Source organism: Panthera tigris, chromosome E1, assembly GCF_018350195.1.
Source record: "Panthera tigris isolate Pti1 chromosome E1, P.tigris_Pti1_mat1.1, whole genome shotgun sequence".
Taxonomy (NCBI): Eukaryota; Metazoa; Chordata; class Mammalia; order Carnivora; family Felidae; genus Panthera; species Panthera tigris.
Window position 1 is genome coordinate 54,579,060 of NC_056673.1, and position 18,897 is coordinate 54,597,956.

An 18,897-nucleotide genomic window follows, 5' to 3' on the forward strand; every position below is an offset into this window, starting at 1 on the left:
AATTCATGCATTTATGTGTGTGTGTATACATGTGTGCATGTTTGCGTTTATCCATCAGCTATCTATTCATCCATCCAACCATCCATCCATCCATCTGTCCGTCCACCCACTTGTCCATCTACCATCTATTTACCGATCTATCTGCTGGGGGTGACAAACAATGCCTGAAAACAGACACTGTGCAATTTTTGTTTTCTTTCCCTGACACCTAACTTAGTACCTGCCAGGTAACATAACTTTAAAAAAAATTCTTTTTTGACTGAAACAGTGTCCTGATGAATGAAAGACCCTGACATTTCCCTCGGGACGGACCCAGTCTGAGTCTCACCCAGGTCCTACAGGTACTCTGTCCAGAAGCCCCTGCCCATGCACTCATTTTGGAGGGCAGGGAGGAACAGAACCGGGAGCAGCCACATGTCCTGCCCACCTGGCTTGTCTCCTGATTCTCAGCTGATTGCAGCCGCCCTCTGGGGACTTGAGCTGAGCTCGGAGTCAAACTGCCTTCTATTGTTCTAAATCATTCTTTTTTAGTTTCTCTCATCTACTTCCGTTAATTTATTTTTTCTTCACTGACTTCCTAATTTTATTAATTAGAAGAAAATCAGTGCCTTCTTTGGGAGCATATGGCTGACGTCATGTGTCTTCCGTGATTTGTGGAAGCAAAGCATCCCACTGTCCAGGGTGCTATTGCAATTGTGTGTGAGGACCTGGGGAACCAGCTGCCAGCAAACCAGGTGACCCAGTGCAGCAGGGAAGGGACACCAGAGCCTCAGAGTTGGGTCCAAGGGGAGGATGGGCACACGTTGGGTTTGCACGTGGGGAAGAATCAGTGCTCAGGGCTCACACCCAGCCTCGCTGGCCATACAGCCCCATCCTGAACCTCCTTCCAGGCAGCCCACCTCAGTGCACCCCAGACCACCCTCCCCCTCCCTTGGTCCTGGTCCAGCCCAGATCCTGACCCGCTGCCACTCTCTCTCAGGGTCCCCCTGAGGTCCTGAGTCCTTCTGAGGCAGAGGTACTATGGGGAGATTATACTTTCCTTTCAGCCCTATTGTGTCCTAGATGTTTCCTCCATCACTCTTGGGTGTATTTCCCCTGGGTGTGGACTGTGGGCCACATCCCAGCCCCAAGCTGCTTATGCTAATGATTCCTACGTGATGTTCCCACAGGTGTCCCCTCCTCTGACTGTCCCCTGCTCCCTTTCCCTCTCCTCTCTGAATCAATTCTTTTGTCTCCTGTTTTTCTTTTACGTTTTCCGTGTTTGTGAGTTTGATTCTACTTCTTGGGAGTGTTTGGTTTGCTTTCGTGTGTTTACTTTCTCTTCCAATCTTCGCATGAAATATTTAGTTTAGAAATTTTATTCCCTGCTTGTGGATGTGTTCAAAACTCTCATTTGTGGTCATGTTTTGGTTTGGTCTGGTCCAGTTTGGTCCTTCCCTTTCATATTACACACCTGCCTCAAGTGTCTGATCATTGTTTGTTATCTGATTGTAAGTGAGATTGAGCCAAAACGTAGTTGATTGGGGTTCTTAGTATGTAGGTGCAAAACAGCATGTGAAACAGGTGTGTGGTATTGTGCCAAGGTCTTTGAGCCTTCCAACCCTTCTTGATATACAGGCTATGCTTTCACATGAGAGGCTGAGGGATCTTCTAAATCCAGAATGAAGATCTCTAGCTGCCTTAGTTTCCCCAAATATTGTATGCAGTTAAAGAGCATCCTAGGGGATGGGACTGTTTGTTTCTGGATTGGGGTACCGGTTGCATGGGTGTGTTTTATTTGTGCAAGTGTATTGATCTTTGCACTTTGGTTGTGTGCACTCTCTGTGTGGATTTTATACTCCAATAAAAAGCTTTTAAATTTTGCTGCGGAAATCTTTCCAAGCCATTACATCTGTACTTATGTAATCCTTAAATAGTTGCTTTAATGTTCCATTGTGATTGTAACATAATTACCTAGTCATGTAGGGATGGTGGCTGAGTCCATTTCCAGCTTTTTGTTCTTGAACATCTATGCTGCAGGCTTCCAGCTCAGGTAAGATGACGTCAACACACTCCACAGACCTCTCCCTAGACTACAGTAAAAGCCCAGACAGAATATGTAGAGCCACTATCTGAGTATTCCGCAGAATGAACCGTAACAGGAATTGGGGAAGGAAACCAGACCAAGTATAGGACCAATCCAGCAGTGAGTTTTCTGATTATATTTCCCACTATATCCTCCTGCCTGAGCGGGAACCTTGCAGCCCACATCCTGAAAGTGCATGCTCAGCAGGGACCCTAAGAGCCCAGGATGAGCAGAAAAATGAAACCCTAAGGGAAGAGGGGGTCAAATTGCCAGAGTTTTCTTGGTGTTCGTGTTTTCTTTCCCTCCCACGATGTCCCCAGGGAGCAAGCCTCAGGACAGAAGCTGAAATTCCACCTGCAGCCGCTAGGGGTCGACTGCTGGAACTCTGAAGGGGGAAGGTCTTTGCTGCCCAGAAGAGCTTGGGCCCCAAGAGGGGGGAGAGAGAGAGGAATACCAGTGCATCTTCTCTCTTTGTTCTTCTGCTGCTTGGCCCTGGATGCAAACCCAATCACAGGAAGTACACAGCAGACTGGGGAGAGAAAATCTTCAGCTCTCTAAGTTTCCTAGCCAAAGGACCAGGAAAGGAGGAGGTGGCGGTTCTGAAAGCTGGGAGGGAATGGGGGGGGGGATGGAGAAGAGAAAGCAGCTGAAGAAAGGGACGTTTGATCTCCCAGGATCGCGCCCCAGTGTGGGCTCCTGATCAGACCCTGGGGAGAATACTGGAGTTTGAGACTTGGTGAAGGCCATCGCCAGTCACAGACTGGCCACTAGATGGCGCACATGGGGCATCTGGGAGCGCCTGCAAGGCTCCAGAAAGCACCTGCAAGGCTCCAGAAAGCTGAACCAGCGCACGCAGGAACCACAGTCCACAGAAGCCACATCAGCACTTGAAGTCCTAATCTCACCAGCTGGACTGCCTGCCATTAAAGAAACGGAAGTCAGAGTGAAAGACCTGTCCCGCGAGGTGATAGCATTGCTTTGCATGTCTGTGGTGGTGGTTCTGTGAAATGATCCGTGTGTTAAACACATAGAACCGAACAGCACCACAAAGTTGTACCGTATGTAAGATTTGAGAAGTAGCAAAAACAGCAAGAAAAACGTTTGAAAGTCTTCACTTTAAGTGTATGTGGTTTATTTTATCTTAATTACACCTCGGTCGACCTTGAGAAAGGAAGGGAGGGAGGGAAAAGTTTGAGGAGAGGCCAATGTTCCCGCTCACACCCCCACGTAAATTCAGGGCTCACTGGGGCCCCAATCCCAGGAGAAGGCTCAGCCCAGCCCTCACACGTGAACACAAACAGAGCTACACAGGCTGAAGGCAGGCCGTCCCAAGATGGGCCACTTTGACCATGAAGATTGTTCGTAGGTAATGGCAGTCAAGACCCTGCTGTCTGCAGAAAAACTCTGCCCCTCCCTTTACTATATAGAAGAACCTCAATTGAGAGTCTTTGCAGAATAAGAGTTATTACCAGGAATAAATCTTATCTGAGTAACCCAACTACATAACAGGGCAAGCATTTGTGTAGCAAACACTTACTGGTTTTCATTTTCCCATGAAATCCTTTCTTTCCCTTTGAAGTCCCAGACTCCTGCCCCTTCTCCTTAATTCAGGATGACACTTACACCCCATTATGCCTGATTGCCCTGTCTGTGTGGGTTCCCCACACATATACTATTCAGCTGGATTTTCTCCTGTTAATCTGTTTCATGTCAATTCGAATATTGGTCCAACCAGAGGAAACTTGAAGGGGCCAGGAACACTTCCTCCTCAAGAACGGGATGGGGTATCTTTGCTCCTGGACAGCTGGCGTAGTCGGCAGGACTAGCTGGACACCGCTCACCCCGGACTCTGACACAGCTGAGACGTCCCTGGGACATCTGACAGATAGCTGGCAGAAGGTAAGATTTCTCATCATGTCAGCCTCCTGGAATCGCCATCTATAGAGGCTGAGAAAACGAGAGTGAAAAGTCTTTTTTCTCTCTCCATTCAGATGAACAGGAGAAAATATTTGTGGACCTAGTTCCTTGGGCTTAGTGGCTTTGTGGTTCAACCAGTTCAATTTGGCTGAGTGTCCTTTCATTACTGATCCATTTCATCCCAGAAATGCTCTTTGTTTTCCTCTGTCTATATGATTTCTGATGTTTGTCATCTGTTGCTAAGGGACATCTTGGAAGCCAGAGCTGCAAAATTGGTGGACACAAGTCGAGCACTTAAAAGCTGTTTGAGCTCTTGTCACCTGAAGAGGATTCCCATGATAGGATGAGCTGGTCATGGAATGGGGTAGACTGACACTAGGTCACCCACCAGCCTCAAGAAACCTCCATGCGAGCAGGTACACTGTAAACAACACACAGTCCCCAGCCCCATGACACATCCCTCTTAGGTGTTATTGTGGCTCCAGGAGGCCCAAGGCTTAGATAAAGCTCTTAGATTTTCCCTTTTGCTTTGTTCTATGTCCTAAGAGTTTGGCTTTATGGCCAGTGAGAATTTTCTCTTTGGTCTTTAAAAAACATTTTTTTGGGGGGGGGTTGCCTGAGTGGCTCAGTCGGTTGAGCATCCGACTTCAGCTCAGGTCATGATCTCGCACTTCACAAGTTCAAGCCCCGCGTTGGGCTCTGTTCTGACAGCTCAGAGCCTGGAGCCTACTTAGGATTCTCTCTCCCTCTCTCTCTCTCTCTCTCTCTCTCTCTCTGCCCCTCCCCCACTCATACTTTGTCTCTCTCTCTCTCAAAAATAAATAAAACATTAAACATTTTTTTTTAAGTTCATTTACTTAGTTTTGACAGATAGCATGAGCAGGAGAGAAGGAGAGAGAAAGAGAGAGAGAGAGAGAGAGAGAGAGAATCCCAAGCAGGCTCCACACTGATAGTGCAGAGCCCGATGCAGGGCTTGAATTCATAAAACCACAAGATCGTGACCTGAGCCGAAACTGAGAGTCAGACGCTTAGCCAACTGAGATACCCAGGCACCCCTCTCTTTGGTCTCCACCATCCAGAGGGAGCACTTACTGGGGTACACCTGGTGACCAGTCAAATAGGCTGGGTGTCTGAATCTCTTTCTCTGTATCAGGCTGTGCCAGTCCTCAGGGGTCAATGTCATGAGAGGTTTCAGCCCATGAGAACCTTCATGTCCCAACCCACATTGCTTGTCAATGCTGGAAAGCCCCATTCCAGAAGCACTGATGTGATGTCACTCATTAGTGGGTCTGTGACCGGAGGCATCTCACTTTTTTGTGGGAGACTGGAGACACCATTTCCACTACCCCATCTTACCTCTTGTGCACTGAAGGCCTTGGCTTTCTTAGTTCAATGTCAGGAGTAAACTTTTGGATCATGGAGACTGCATCACCTCTGCCCTCTTTGGTCACCTCTTGTGACCTGAGTTAAGTTGCGAAAAGTCTTACTGGTTTGAGTTGCTAGTAATAAATACTGCCCATTAATGGCCGGATGATGGAGGTTCCTTTAGGATGCGCTCTATTCTGAAAAAAATATATAATTTATAAAGAACTTTCAATTGTCCTATTATTATCACGGCTAGCTTTAAGGACTCCCTTGACAAGACGGAAGAAGTTCTACTTTAAGACAAAATAAACGTCCACATACAGTGTAAATTCCCTTTGTTTCTTCCTTTGTTTGTTTTAAGTTCATTGAATTGTTCACTGTCACTACAGTTATTTTTTTTTAATTCTGTACATTATTCAGTGCTCATAAGTGGACTCTAAATCCCCTTCATGTATTTTGCCCTGTCCCGCATCCACCTCCCCTCTGGGAACCATCCAATTGTTCTTTGTAGTTAAGAGTCTTTGTGATTTTCTGGTTTGTCTCTTTTTGTTGTTGTTGTTGTTTTTGTTGTTCATTGGTTTCGTTTCATTTTCTTAAACTCTGGCCTCATGTGCCTGTTGTAACCTCCCTTTCCCTACTGGATTTATAGAGATCACTCTGGCCTGATCTCTAGGTCCAACGTATCCAGGATGCTCCTATAAATGCTAAAAGCCAGAACGTGAATTTAACAAAAGCACCCGAGACTGGTAATAAGACTCGCTTTGCTCCCACCTTCCAGGGCTCTGTAACAAGACTCTGTCAGACTAAGGAATTCTTTTTTTTTTTTTTTTTACATTTACTTATTTTTGAGAGGCAGAGAGAGACAGCGTGAGCAGGGGAGGGTCAGAGAGAGAGAGAGAGGGAGACACAGAATCAGAAGCAGACCCCAGGCTCCGAGCTCACCACAGAGCCTGACGCGGGGCTCGAACCCACAAACTGTGAGATCATGACCTGAGCCGAAGTCGGACGCTTAACCAACTGAGCCACCCAGGTGCCCTCAGACTAAGGAATTCTTATACAATATGTTTGCAGGTGTATCCTAGACATGCCACAAAAAATTCATATCCCCTGGACAGCAGCAGAGCTTTTAAATTATAAAGCCCCTTACCTCTACTCTCAGAAGCTCCCACATAACTTAGAGAGAATTTACAAAGTTATTTGACTATATTTATAACCTTCCCTTCACAGAGGAAACAAATGACCAAATTTCTCCTAAGCCCTCCTACAAATGGTCAGTTGAAGGCCAATATTGAGGGGCTTATAGAAGCCCCACTTACATTTTGTATCTAGAATAAAAGGCTTTTGTTAAAATGCTTTTGACGGACTTAACAAAGGCATAAAACTATTGGTTTCCATTTTAGCTAAAATTCTCCCTCATATAGAGAAGCAAATTTAGTTAAAAAGAAGGGGCAGTTGCTTGGTATTCAGGCTGTAATCCAGGTCTTGAGGAATTAGGAACAATGGTTCTTATTTTGCAAATCTCTACAAAACCAGAACTACAACTCCAGGGACAAATAAAAGCCCACTTAGCTCTATCGATCTCCAAACCTTGCCTGTTCCTTTCAGAACGTTTGTGAATATTATAAAATATCAAGATGTTGGAGGGAAAATGTTCTGTTTTTTTTTTTTTTTTAACGTTTATTTATTTTTGAGACAGAGAGAGACAGAGCATGCATGGGGGAGGGTCAGAGAGAGAGGGAGACACAGAATCTGAAACAGGCTCCAGGCTCTGAGCGGTCAGCACAGAGCCTGACACGGGGCTCGAACTCACGGACTGCGAGATCATGACCTGAGCCGAAGTCGGACGCCTAACCGACTGAGCCACCCAGGCCCCCCTCTGTTATTTTTTTTTTTAAGGTAAATTTTAAACAGCAATTACCCTGAAATTCTAGAAAAAAAATTACATTCTTTTTAAAATATTTATTTTTGGGAAAGTGCATGCAGAGGACGGGCAGAGAGATGGGGACAGAGGATCGGAAGCAGGCTCTGCACTGATAGTCTGACGGAAGAGAGCCCCATGCGGGGCTCGAACTCACAAACCAGGAGATCATGACCTGAGCTGAAGTTGGACACTCAGCTGACTGAGCCACCCAGGTGTCCCCCAAATTTTTATATTCTTCCTATCTCCCATGAAAGTATAAATCTTACCATGTCTTTGAAATGTAAACACAGCCCACAATCTCCTGAGAATGAAGAACAAGAAAAAATAAAGAGGGAAAGTGGCCCTTTTAAAATACAAACTGCTGGCAGGACTCATGTGCCCAGACTCCAGCCCCTCTGATGATAGGCAGAGAGGCTCCAAGGATCCTCCCTGGAGAAAAGTGAGACCCTTGCTCTGTGCTTTTGTGATATAAATTCTCTACCCCCATTTTCACTAAGATCTAAGGGCCATTTTTTGACATGTGAACTTTAGGGAAAAGTTTTTCACTAAAACAAAACAAAAAAATAGAGGGAAGTATTTAAAAATTGGGCCTGTCATGTCTTCTCCACAAGGATTAGTAGAAACAAAATTAAGATTTTGTTTGCATCTTGTCTGTGTAGTGTGTGTGTGTGTGTGTGTCCATGTATGTTGTAAATGTGAGATATTTTCTCTACCTCTGGGCGGTACTGTTAAAATTAATTTGCAAAAGAACTCTATTTAGGTAGTTTGAAGGCAAGCACTCGTAAGGATTGGACATTCTAAAACTCAGAAAGGTAAAAACTCGCTCAAACGTGTTTCAAATTCACACGATCTGGGAACATATTTGGTAGTAAAGCTAATTTAAAGTTGATTTACTTAAAATAGATATGTCTGTAGATTTCTCAGTTTTAAATATAAAACTTCTATTCTGCTTGTATTTACTAAAAGTCAAGTGAGGTTGTGGTATGGCTATTGCAAACTTGATCAGGAGAAAAAGAAACCTTAGAATAATCGGTGTTTTTGCCATATGCCTCATGAAGCTTGGTGCAGTCTGAGCATAATTGTTAAAAACAAGTTAAATTATATAGCCGTAAATATGGTAAAATAAAGAACATCAGTTTATCCACTTTTGTCTTATTATAGCAAAATTAAAGATGTATTTCAGCCTGTTAGTAAATAGATTTCATGTTTTATGAAAAGATGAAAAAAATCACTTGTTTCTAAAAATTATAAAATATATTCATAAATTTGCCAATCTAAAGGATTCTTGTGTAACCAAGTTACAGTTGCTTACTACTTAGTTTTCAATAGAAATTAAGAATTCTAATAAATTCTAATAAAGAATAAAGAATTCTAATAAATGTGGGATGCCTGGGTGGCTCAGTCTGTTAAGCATTCGACTCTTGATTTCAACTCAGGTCGTGATCTCCCAGTTTTGTGACTTTGAGCCCCACATCAGTCTCTCTCTCTCTCTCTCTCTCTCTCTCTCTCTCTCTCTCTCCGCCCCCCCCCCACTTGTGCTGTCTCTGTCTCTCTTACAGTAAAAATAAAAATCTTAAAAAAAAAAGAATTCTAATAAATGTAATTAAGACTACTGGACATAATAAAGGAAACAACTCTGTATATGAAGGAAGTAAGATATGTGTTTTTGGTAAGAAAAAGTATGAAGAATGAAAAGACACATTTGTTGAGGGAAAAGAAAATAATTTTGTCTACAGAGAGATCAGCTATTTCAAGAGGAAACATTTAGGGCAAAATCTGAATGCAAAAAAAGAGAAAGTTCTAGAAGGTTAACAAAGACAGAATCTTTGGAAAGAACTTTTATATGCAGCCAATACTGGCTAAGATTATGATAAATTTAAAGAAGTAAATGAGTTTTAACACAAAAAGCACACGGGTGAAAAGTTTTTGTTCCCTCTTTTTAGAAGTACAGAGTTTTCTTCAGCTATTAGACCCTCTCCCTAAGAAATTGCAAGCAAAACTTTTTCTTCATATTTTAAATTATCTGCCGGAAAGTCCATGATTGTGCTTACCAAAATAATCCCTATGTTTATCAGTTTTCGATTACATAAGAAAACTGAGTCTTAATATTCAAGGTGTTAAATTTTGCTCACGACTATGTAACCTTCTGTATTTGCCTTGAATATTTTTAAAAATATTTTTTAAGTTTATTTTTACTTCTTTTGAGAGAGAAAGAGAGAGAACAAGCAGCTTAGGAGCAGAGAAAGAGGGAGACAGAATCCAAGCAGGCTCCCCACTGTCAGCGCAGAGCTTGACAACGTGGGGCTTGAACTCGTGAACCATGACGTCATGACCTGAGCCAAAGTCGGACACTTAACTGACTGAGCCACCCAGGCACCCCTAGCAAAGCAGGTTTTAAGGAGTCAAATGCAATTTGTGTTGTACTTATGGAAATAGTCAGGCCAAGTTTTATGGGAAATGAGTTATTTTGCAAACAAGTTAGTGTTAATTTCATTATCTTTGGTCAAAGAAGTGATTATAGAGAGAAAATATGTTTCAATAACACATCTTCGTACGTTTTAGATTTTATTATTACTCATTATATACTGGATTAGGTCCTGATTTCTTCTAGTGTCTTCCACCACCAGGCTACAACATTCCAAACCGACATTCTGAGGTTTCTCCCACGTTTCTGACTTGGAATCCTTTGAGAACTAAAATTGCCCTTCTCCTGAGGTTCTGCTAAATGTAAACCACTTACCTAAACCTGGAGAAATCCACAAGAACTCATAACCTACACAATCTTTGTGCCTATCGCTCAGGGGATATCAGTCAAGCAGAGATCACCAGAGACATTTGAACGACAAACCCAGGGGACCTGTCTGACTGCACAGCCTGCCCTCACTCTATCTGAGATGCTTCTAGTCCAACATCTAGAAGTCTGCTCCACTGGCTGCCCTCACAACTCGGAAACTAGCTTAACGTTTGATCCAGTCATGAACCATTGGGTTCCTCTTGTTTCCATAGAAAAGCCTCTTGTTTCTTACCTGATTACTTGGACCACAGGCCTAACATTGTGAATCCACCTGCATCACTGCCTTCTGGAATGAGTTTGCCTAAACTGACCTATCATCCGGATGAATAGACCAGTTCAGTTGGAAGAAACACGTAGCAGCTGAACTGTTAATGTGTGCAACTGCAGAGAAGCTTACATTTGAATTTGATCTGGGTAACCCATCTCTCTGGCAGGACTGACATTTGTGCACCAAACATTTACTGGTTCCTTCCCTTTGCAATCTCAGACCCCTACCCCCTTCTGCTTAATTCGGGATGACATTTGTATCTCTTTTGCCTGACTGCCACGTCTGTGTGGACTCCTTGCACGTATGCTATTAGATTTGATTTTCTCTTGTTAATGTGTCTCATGTCAGTTTGAGTCTTAGTCCAGCCAGAAGGACCTTGAGGGGGACAGGGATTCTTGCTCCCCTTCCCTCCTGGGGCTGGCCCGCCACGCCCTCTCCCACTCCTCTGGCAAAGCCCTGGACTGCTCCACCTCCAAGCCCCCCACCCCTGCAAGGCCTTCTGAGGGTGGCAGGTGGCAGGGAGAAGACCCCATGGCCTTTGTCTACGGAAGACTAGAGTGGTGGAGGCAGGTGGAGAGGGAGCCTTGGGCCCAGGGACCAGGTGTTGGGACAGATTGACTTTAGGGGTAAAGATGACAAGAAATGGCATTTGGAGCACATCTGAGCTGCTAACAGGGTGGACAGCTGTACAAAGGGGCCAATACCACTGAAGTGGAGAACTAGGCTGGGAGATGGGGGGGAGGGCAGGAAGTAGGTGTGCACAGAATGGATGTGGTGCTACAGAGTGGCAGGGGCAGGGACCCTCCCTGGAGAGAAGGTCTTCAGAGTCAGACTCCAGGGGATGCCGAGTTGAGGGGCTAGAGCAAGGGAGGGGACACCTCATCAGGTCAGCTATACGCTTCCAACCGACGGCACTGCTCTTTACTTAACGAAATAAGGAAGTAACTGAAGAAAAAATTGAGGGGAAGTAGATGAGAGAAACTATAAAAGAATAATTTAGAAGAAGAGAAGGTAGGTTGCATCTGTGCTCAGTTCAAGTTTCTGGAAGGCAGCTGGCATTTGCTGAGCACCAGGGACACAAGCCAGGCAAGCAGGACATGTGGCTGCTCCCGGTTCTGTTCCTTCTCGTCGTCCAAGGTGAGTGGGGCAGGGGCTTCAGGACCAAGTACCTGGAGGACCTGGGTGAGACTTAGGGGCTTTCCTGGAGAAAATGGCAGGGCCTTTCATTAATCAAGATACTTTTTCATTGAAAAGATGAGAAAAAATTTTTCTTGAAATCTAACTTCTTTTTTTAACATTTATTTATTTTTGAGAAAGAGACAGAGAGAGACAGGGCATGAGCAGGGGAGGAAAAGAGAGAGAGGGAGACACAGAATCCAAAGCAGGCTCCAGGCTCTGAGCTGTCAGCACAAAGCCCCACATGGGGCTCTAACCCATGAACTGCGAGATCATGACCTGAGTCGAAGTCGGATGCTTAACCGACTGAGCCACCCAGGTGCCCCTAAAAAATTTGTTTTAAGTTTTGTTACCTGAGAGGTACTAAGTTAGGTGTTGGGGAATGAAAAGAAAAATAAATAACATAAATGGTGTCTGTTTCTAGGGCACTGTTTGTCAACCCTGGCAGATAGATTGATAGATGTTAGATGGATGGATGGATGGATGGATGGAAGGAAGGAAGGAAGGAAGGAAGCACGGATGGATGGACGCATGGATGGATAGATGACAGATACATACATGCACTCATATATGCACATATACATAAATAATTGCTGAGGAACTTTTAAGGAGCACAGATGATCAGGTTCCAGCTGAGACCCACTCAGTAAAGGTGGGATTCAGACATCAGGATCATTTAAAAGCCTAAACAACTGGTCTTAACTTGTAGCTCGAGCTGGGAACCTCTCTCCTGAAGAACTCAGACTACAGCTCGGAAGACAGGCAGCAAAACCAGGGTGTGACAGGCTCTCTGAAGAGTTCCTCAACCCCACACATCAGCCTGCCTGAGTCCCGGCTCTGGATGATCCAAAGACAAGACTGTTGGCCAGTGTCATTAGCTCAACAGGCAAGACACTCTGAGTGTGTCACCGGGGAGGGAAGATCAGAGATGAGAAGGTGACTATTTGTGGGCTGGATGTCAAATCCTTGGATGCAGCTGATGCTTGATGCTCAGAGAAGACAGTAGCTAGTGCAGGACCATTTGGCTGTCCCAGCTCTGTTCCTTCTCATCCTCCAGAACCACAGGGCTTGGAGTAGGATGCAGAGAGTGACTCTTCTAGGCAGGAGGTTATCACGAGAAATAAAATGACCCCATTTACTCATCCACTGATGTTATAGAAACATGGAAGTACAAGGTATGTAGGTAAAAAACAAGCAATCACCTGTGCGAGTGAGTGTGTTTGGTTGTGTGTGTGTGTGTGTGTGTGTGTGTGTTTAGTTCATGTCATTTTGGAGGCTGAGGGTTTATAGGTGTGTGGGGGCTAGAGTGTCAGGGGCATGGATGGGGAGGGGGCCACGCTGTCTCACCAGCTCTGGGCTTCATAAATACACCCGTGGCTGCAGTGTGCGCTCTGTGCTACCTGGAAGAGGTACTGCTTGAGGGAGGGCAGGGGACGGTGGTCAGTAGGATGGCAAGTGAGTGGAAGCCGCTCTATTGGGCAGTTAGGAGACCCAAGGAGGATGCCCAAGAGGGGTGACAGCAAAAGAAATTCTGCGGGAGATGAATGGACAGGAGGGATGTGGTGATTAGACAGAGGGCAAAGGTTCCTGGCTGGTATTCAGGGCAGGGCCAGAAGCTGCAGCAGCCCCTGGGTCAACTCTGGGCCAAGGGAGGACGAGGTGCATGTTGGTTTCTGTTTTCCAGGCCACTTCTGCACCTGCTTGGAGAGAATGGTGAGAGGCAGAGAGGGGGGCACTCTGACCACATCCTGTGAGTATAGCCCAGGATGGGAATCCTACAGGAAGTGGTGGTGTCGCGGGAAGAATTGGAATTCCTGCAAAATCCTTGTTAAGACCACTGGGTCAGAGAAACTGGTGAAGAAGGGCAGAGCGTCCATCCAGGAAAATCGTAGCCGACGCATATTCACCGTGACCTTGGAGGATCTCCGTCGGGAAGACGCAGACACCTACTGGTGTGGGATTGAGCGAACCGGCAATGACCTGGGGTACAAATTTTCTGTGGTTGTCGACCCAGGTAAGTACTACCCCTCCTGTGCTCTGGGGCCCTGGGGCCCACCCCCAGAGGAGTCAGGACTGTTTCTCTGACTTTCCAGGTAGATGGAGAGGAGTCTCAAAACTCTCCTGAGGCTATACGTGTGTGTGTGTGTGTGTGTGTGTGTGCTTATGTGAGCGTGTGTGTGCATATGCAAGGGTGTATGGGGGGTGCCAAGAGTCTGAGAAAGACTGGAAGAAAAGGTGAGCCCCCACAACTCCACATGTCTCCATCTGCTCTCCCCAGAGGGGGCAGAGAAGGACAGACTTGGCCAGGACGAGCTTGTCCAGGGAAGACAGCTCCTCTTTTCCTGGTCACATCCCATCCTGCGTGGGACATCATCAGGCATACAGAGAGGAGTGGGGAGCCAGAAAGACATGATCCTGAAGGTCTTAACTACAGGACAAGAGACCTTCTCCCTGTGCCCTCTTTTCCCCCCTCCCCCTTCTGGCAACGTCAGCACAAAGGAGTAAGCACGGGACTGTGCACCCAGTTCTGGGAGAAGGGAAGGTAGGTTCCACCATGGTGCGGGCACCCTCTCTTCTGGCTGCTTCTATCCTTGGAGGGGACCCTGGGCTCCCCTGCAGCTGCCCCAGAAGCACTATGGCCTCCCTAGAGACAGGCCTGGAAGGAGAGTCAGGCAATAGCCCCCGCCCTACTGCTCCACCTCTGGACCCCTGAATCTTGTCTCCAACACACAAACATACAGACGCTAGGTAGGTAATGCATCTGCTACTCAACACTCCATTTCTAAAGAGACAAAAGTCTCTTAAAACTTAGCATATGCACATATGGTATGCGAAAGTATGGAGTGTGGAGGTATGCTTGTGTAGAATGTTCCAGAAATTAACTGAAAAAGACAAAAGTAGGGAGATGTGTGCATGAGTGGAGGAGGAGTTGGTGCCAGAGAATTGGAGTCTGGACCCTTGACCCAGATGACCTTCCCCGGGCAGGCCTGGAGAAGTAAGAAAGCAAGCCCTGGGGAGGCAGGAAGGACCGCAGGGGGAAGCAGGGGCTGTGGGCACTCGGCAGTCCCAGGAGACAGGGGACCCTGGGCCTGCCAGCTCGTGGGTCACATCGCTTCAGGACAGCTGGCACAGAGCCTGCTTCAGGCCAGGCTGAGACTCAGAAAGGAGCCTGCCTGGCTGATTTAAGGCTCCAGGGATTGGGAACATGGTTCTGACATGCTCAGCTGTGCCCAGCAGGACACTGAGATGAAACTGAATGGGAATTGCCCACATAACCAGCAACCCCAATATCTCACATGGTAGTAAACTGGTGATTCTCTGCAAATCAGTAATCATTTGTTTGGAATAATGCCAAAAAGATGCAAGAGAAAACCAACATGGCTGAGCAGTGGCACTAAGACAGAAAGGTTCTGCACCCCTGGGGGTGGGGTGTGGAGACCATGGGAGCTACCTGTGACACTCACAACCATGCTCTTCTCTGTGTGTTTGGCCCCTGATCCAACAGACTCTCCCAAGCCTGTAGCGAGAACAATGCTGCCCAGTTGGATTTCCTCTCGTCCATTTCCCCAGGGCATCAACAGCAGCCAGCCCATGGATTTGAATAGCCCGCTAACCAGGTGAGCAGAGCTGGACCCACAGACCTTTCCCACTGTTGCCTTGGGACAGCTCTCCTCGGGACATTCTCACAGGGACCCCCATTGGCCCCTCTGATGTTTCCTCTGCTGGGGAGAAACAGCGAGGTCTATGCTGGGTCCCCTCTTTGTTCCTCTGAGTCCTTAAAGATCTCCCCTTCCCCATGAGAAACTTAAGCTAAGTTGTTCAGCTGGGCTGCAGGAGAGAAGCTTCTGGTCTCCTTCTGACCTGGCTCCCGACCCCCAAGCAGCCAAAACAGGTGCAGGTGCTTTCAGCCTCAAGTTGCCAGAAGGGAAGGGCTCTGGATTAGCTCCCTGTGGCTTCTGGAGCAAATCACCACCACCCTGGTGGCTGAAGGCAAAACGATGTTATGATCTTAAAGTTCTGGAGACAAGGTCTGGGATGAGGCTCACTGGGCTAAATTCAAGGTGCTGGCAGGGCTGGCTCCTCCTGGAGGCTCTAAGGGAGAAGTGCTTCCTTGTCTTTTCCAGCTTCTGGAGGATGCTGCACGCCTGGCTCATGGTCCCTCCATCTGCACAGCCAGCAAGGGTGGTCAAGTCTTTCTCACCCTCATTACTCTGACACTGGCTCTCCCGTGTGCTTTCATTTATAAAGACACTGGTGATTCTGTAGGATCCACCCAGATATCCCAGGATCACCTCCCCATCTCAAGGTCAGCTGCTGGCAAACTTAAATCCATCTGTATCATTAATTCCCCCATGCCATGTAACATAACACATTCACAGGTCTGGGGATTAGGACATTTTTGAGGGGGGGCATTATTCTGCCCACAGACAGTCAAGCAGGTACCTGTTCCATGGATCCAGCCCTCCCCTCCCCAAGTGCTAGGGAAATGCTGGGAAGGAATGGGAAGCTGACATTTCTGCTTTCTCACATTCCCAACATGTCAATCGACAGGCTGGGCCATCAGTCTGAAACCCACCCCCTCCACAGGCATCCAAAGAACAATCAATTAACTCTTTCTTCAAAGGGCAAACACCCTGCCCCAGTTTCACCCCATCCGAGTTCAGGGTGAAGGTGCGTTTCCTCCCAGAAGCCCCCTTCACCGCCTCCCTTCTGGTACAGTCTCTCTTCCTTCTGTTCTCAAGGATCCTACTCCTTGGAGCTGCCCTGCTGGACGGTGTGTTCGGTTATGTGTGCAGCCAGGCACTTGGTTCATGCTTCACGATCAGTCTCTGTCCTGCTCGTGACTATTTAAAGACCAGTTGTTCTGTGGAGTCAGGAGGGGAGGATGTGGAACTTTTAGGGGACTGAGGGGCACAGGAGGAAGCCTGCAGGTGGAGAGATGGGGCAGCAGCTCCACAGGAAGTGGGGCTTGGGAAAAGAGCACAGTGGGTTCAAGGATAATTTAGGAAGTACAAAGCATCGTGTCTTCTCTCTCAAGAGAACCCCCTGTGAAATGAACATGACAAATCTTGCTCAAGGCAGGTAGAAGGAGAGAACAAGGCCAGCCTGCAGGGGTTCCTGGCACTGCTTGTAGGGGAGGGGATGAGGCAGAGGTTGAGGGGGACAGATTCTGGATACTGATGGGGGACTACCAGGGGGACATATGTGAGCAAGGGCCCAATGGTGCATAGACCATGTGTACACGTACAGGGTGCGTGTGATAGTGCACCTGCTGTGCTCTACCACGTGGGGGTCAGAGTGGGGAGAGATCCCTCCCAGGAGAAGCCAGAAGGTTAACAGTTAGGTTATATGGGTGGGGTATAGGTGAAAGTGGAGAGGTAAGGCCTAGGGCAGCCCCTGAAGAAGAGAGGTTCACTCCTGTCATCATATTCTCTGCTCAGGGCCCTGCTACACAATCTTCATTTTGTGCTCTTTTTTTTTTTTTAATTTTTAATGTTTATTTTTGAGAGAGAGAGAGAGGCAGAGCATGAGTGGGGAGGGGCAAAAAGAGAGGGAGACACAGAACCCGAAGCAAACTCCAGACTCTGAGCTGTCAGCACGGACCCTGATACAGGGCTCAAACCCACAGACTGTGAGATCATGACCTGAGCCGAAGTCGGATACTTAACCAACTGAGCCACCAAGGTGCTCCTTCACTTTGTGCTCTTGAATTTGGTAAAGTTTCCCCTGCTTGGAGACCTGCTGTTACTATGATGTGGTTGAGCAGGAGTCAGGGGGACTTAGGGGGAGATAAGTCACCCTGTGCAGGAGAACCACAGCTTCCGCCCCATGGACATCCCTACACCCTCTGGCATCTGATCAGGGAACGGACAGTTATTGCAGTTCCAAGAGAGATGAGGGTTCCTGTTAGGTGAGAACTCCTCTTGTCCTTAGGAATAAACTCTATTTCCCTCACTGCCCTGCACAGATCAGCGACCCTGGCCTTCAGTGTAGCAGCAGAGAATCCTCCTGTGTGGATCCTCCTGGTACCTCCTCTTCTTGCCACCCTCGAGTGGCTCTGCCAAGGATAAATAACTATTACATCGTTCAGGACTCTGGCCAATGATGGGTTTTCCAATTCCAGACCAACAAGTAAGCATAAAACCTCAATTAAACCAAAAAGCTTGAGATTGTGTCCACGTGGACAAATACCCCTGATGGGCCAGCTGCACAGAGGTCCGCCAATTCCACCTTCTGCTGCATCCGTACCTCCCAGAGAAAGAATTGCCTGAGCGTAAAAGATTGAAGGCAGGGTTGGACCATCACCCAACCCACATCTCATCTGTTTGCACTATATATTTCCTATTAAAATCTATGGCTTGCTGCGCTCTTTTGAGTTTTTTTTTTTGTTGTTGGGAAATGATTTCAATGTTTTATATGTGAGAGGATGATCCTTTCATTCTAGGCAGTGTGAATTTAGATTACTCTAAATCCAATGTAGATTTAGATTGTTTCCAGCAACAGGGAGGTGGGAGATTAGAAAGTGAGAGGGCTGAATAAGCCCTTTTATCCCCTCAAAGAGGTCCCAACGTGGTTCCTTGTATGCAGATGCAAAATTTCACTGATGGCCAAGAGAGGTAAAGAAAAGTATAGGGATCTATGTCAGGAAATTATTTTCTGTAATTTTAAAAAGTGTATTGTGGTATATGTATACCTCAAACTTTACAAAGTCTTCACATGCTAAGTACACAGTCTAATCAGCTTTTTTAAAGCATGGAATACCTGGGTGACTGTCATCTCAAACAAGATCTTAATAGGGGTATGGATGTATGACTATAAATTTGACAAAACTCGTTGAAGTTTCTCTTTTTCCCTCTGTAAGTAATAAGTGTTTTGTGGGGAAGGACTTTGTAACCATGTAAATACTCACCTGTCCCTTTATCTACATCAGTGGCCTCTGGGCCCAGGGGACTCGCCCAATGATCACAAGAAACAGTTCATTTCTGTCTCTTCATTTGTCCCTTGGCCCCACTGGTCTTTAGGTGCATGGGATCCAGGAGCCATTTGGACTTTTCCATATAGAGGGGACAGTCTAAGAGGCTCAGATCTGTCCCCATCACAGCTGTGATGCTGTCCATCCTCCAGGCACCTCAGACTCACCATCACCCACTCCTGGGTTTGGCCTGACCTTTGGCCTTTCCACCTCCCCACCCGCCCCTGTCACTTACCCCTCCCCCAAGCTGAGTAATGGCAAGCCCAGAATGTGCAGCTCTTTGTGTTTAACTTCGTCTACCTCACTCATCAAAAACAACACAAGCTTTTTTCTTTGATAATTTTCGAAGGTATACATGTTTCCTCTCAATAGGGGTGCAGGGGTTTTTGGGTTTTCTCTTTTCTACTTACATTCTTCC

The 18,897-nt window shown here is 46.7% G+C and overlaps 1 protein-coding gene across 1 annotated transcript; it reads left to right on the plus strand.

Moving 5' to 3' along the window:
• The first annotated feature begins 11,427 nt into the window (after nt 1–11,427).
• Nucleotides 11,428–17,642, plus strand: LOC102958674 (CMRF35-like molecule 5). Its single transcript, XM_042967088.1, has 4 exons — nt 11,428–11,467; nt 13,191–13,518; nt 14,995–15,123; nt 17,475–17,642. Exons 1-4 carry the CDS (start codon nt 11,428–11,430, stop codon nt 17,575–17,577), a joined length of 600 nt encoding a protein of 199 aa, XP_042823022.1. The 3' UTR covers nt 17,578–17,642.
• Nucleotides 17,643–18,897: the final 1,255 nt, after the last annotated feature.

Coding starts and splice junctions, on each gene's coding strand:
- LOC102958674 (XM_042967088.1), top strand. CDS start 11,428: ATGTGGCTGCTCCCGGTTCTGTTCCTTCTCGTCGTCCAAG. Junction 11,468..13,190: donor GTTCCTTCTCGTCGTCCAAG/GTGAGTGGGGCA, acceptor TCTGTTTTCCAG/GCCACTTCTGCACCTGCTTG. Junction 15,124..17,474: donor TTGAATAGCCCGCTAACCAG/GTGAGCAGAGCT, acceptor TGCCCTGCACAG/ATCAGCGACCCTGGCCTTCA.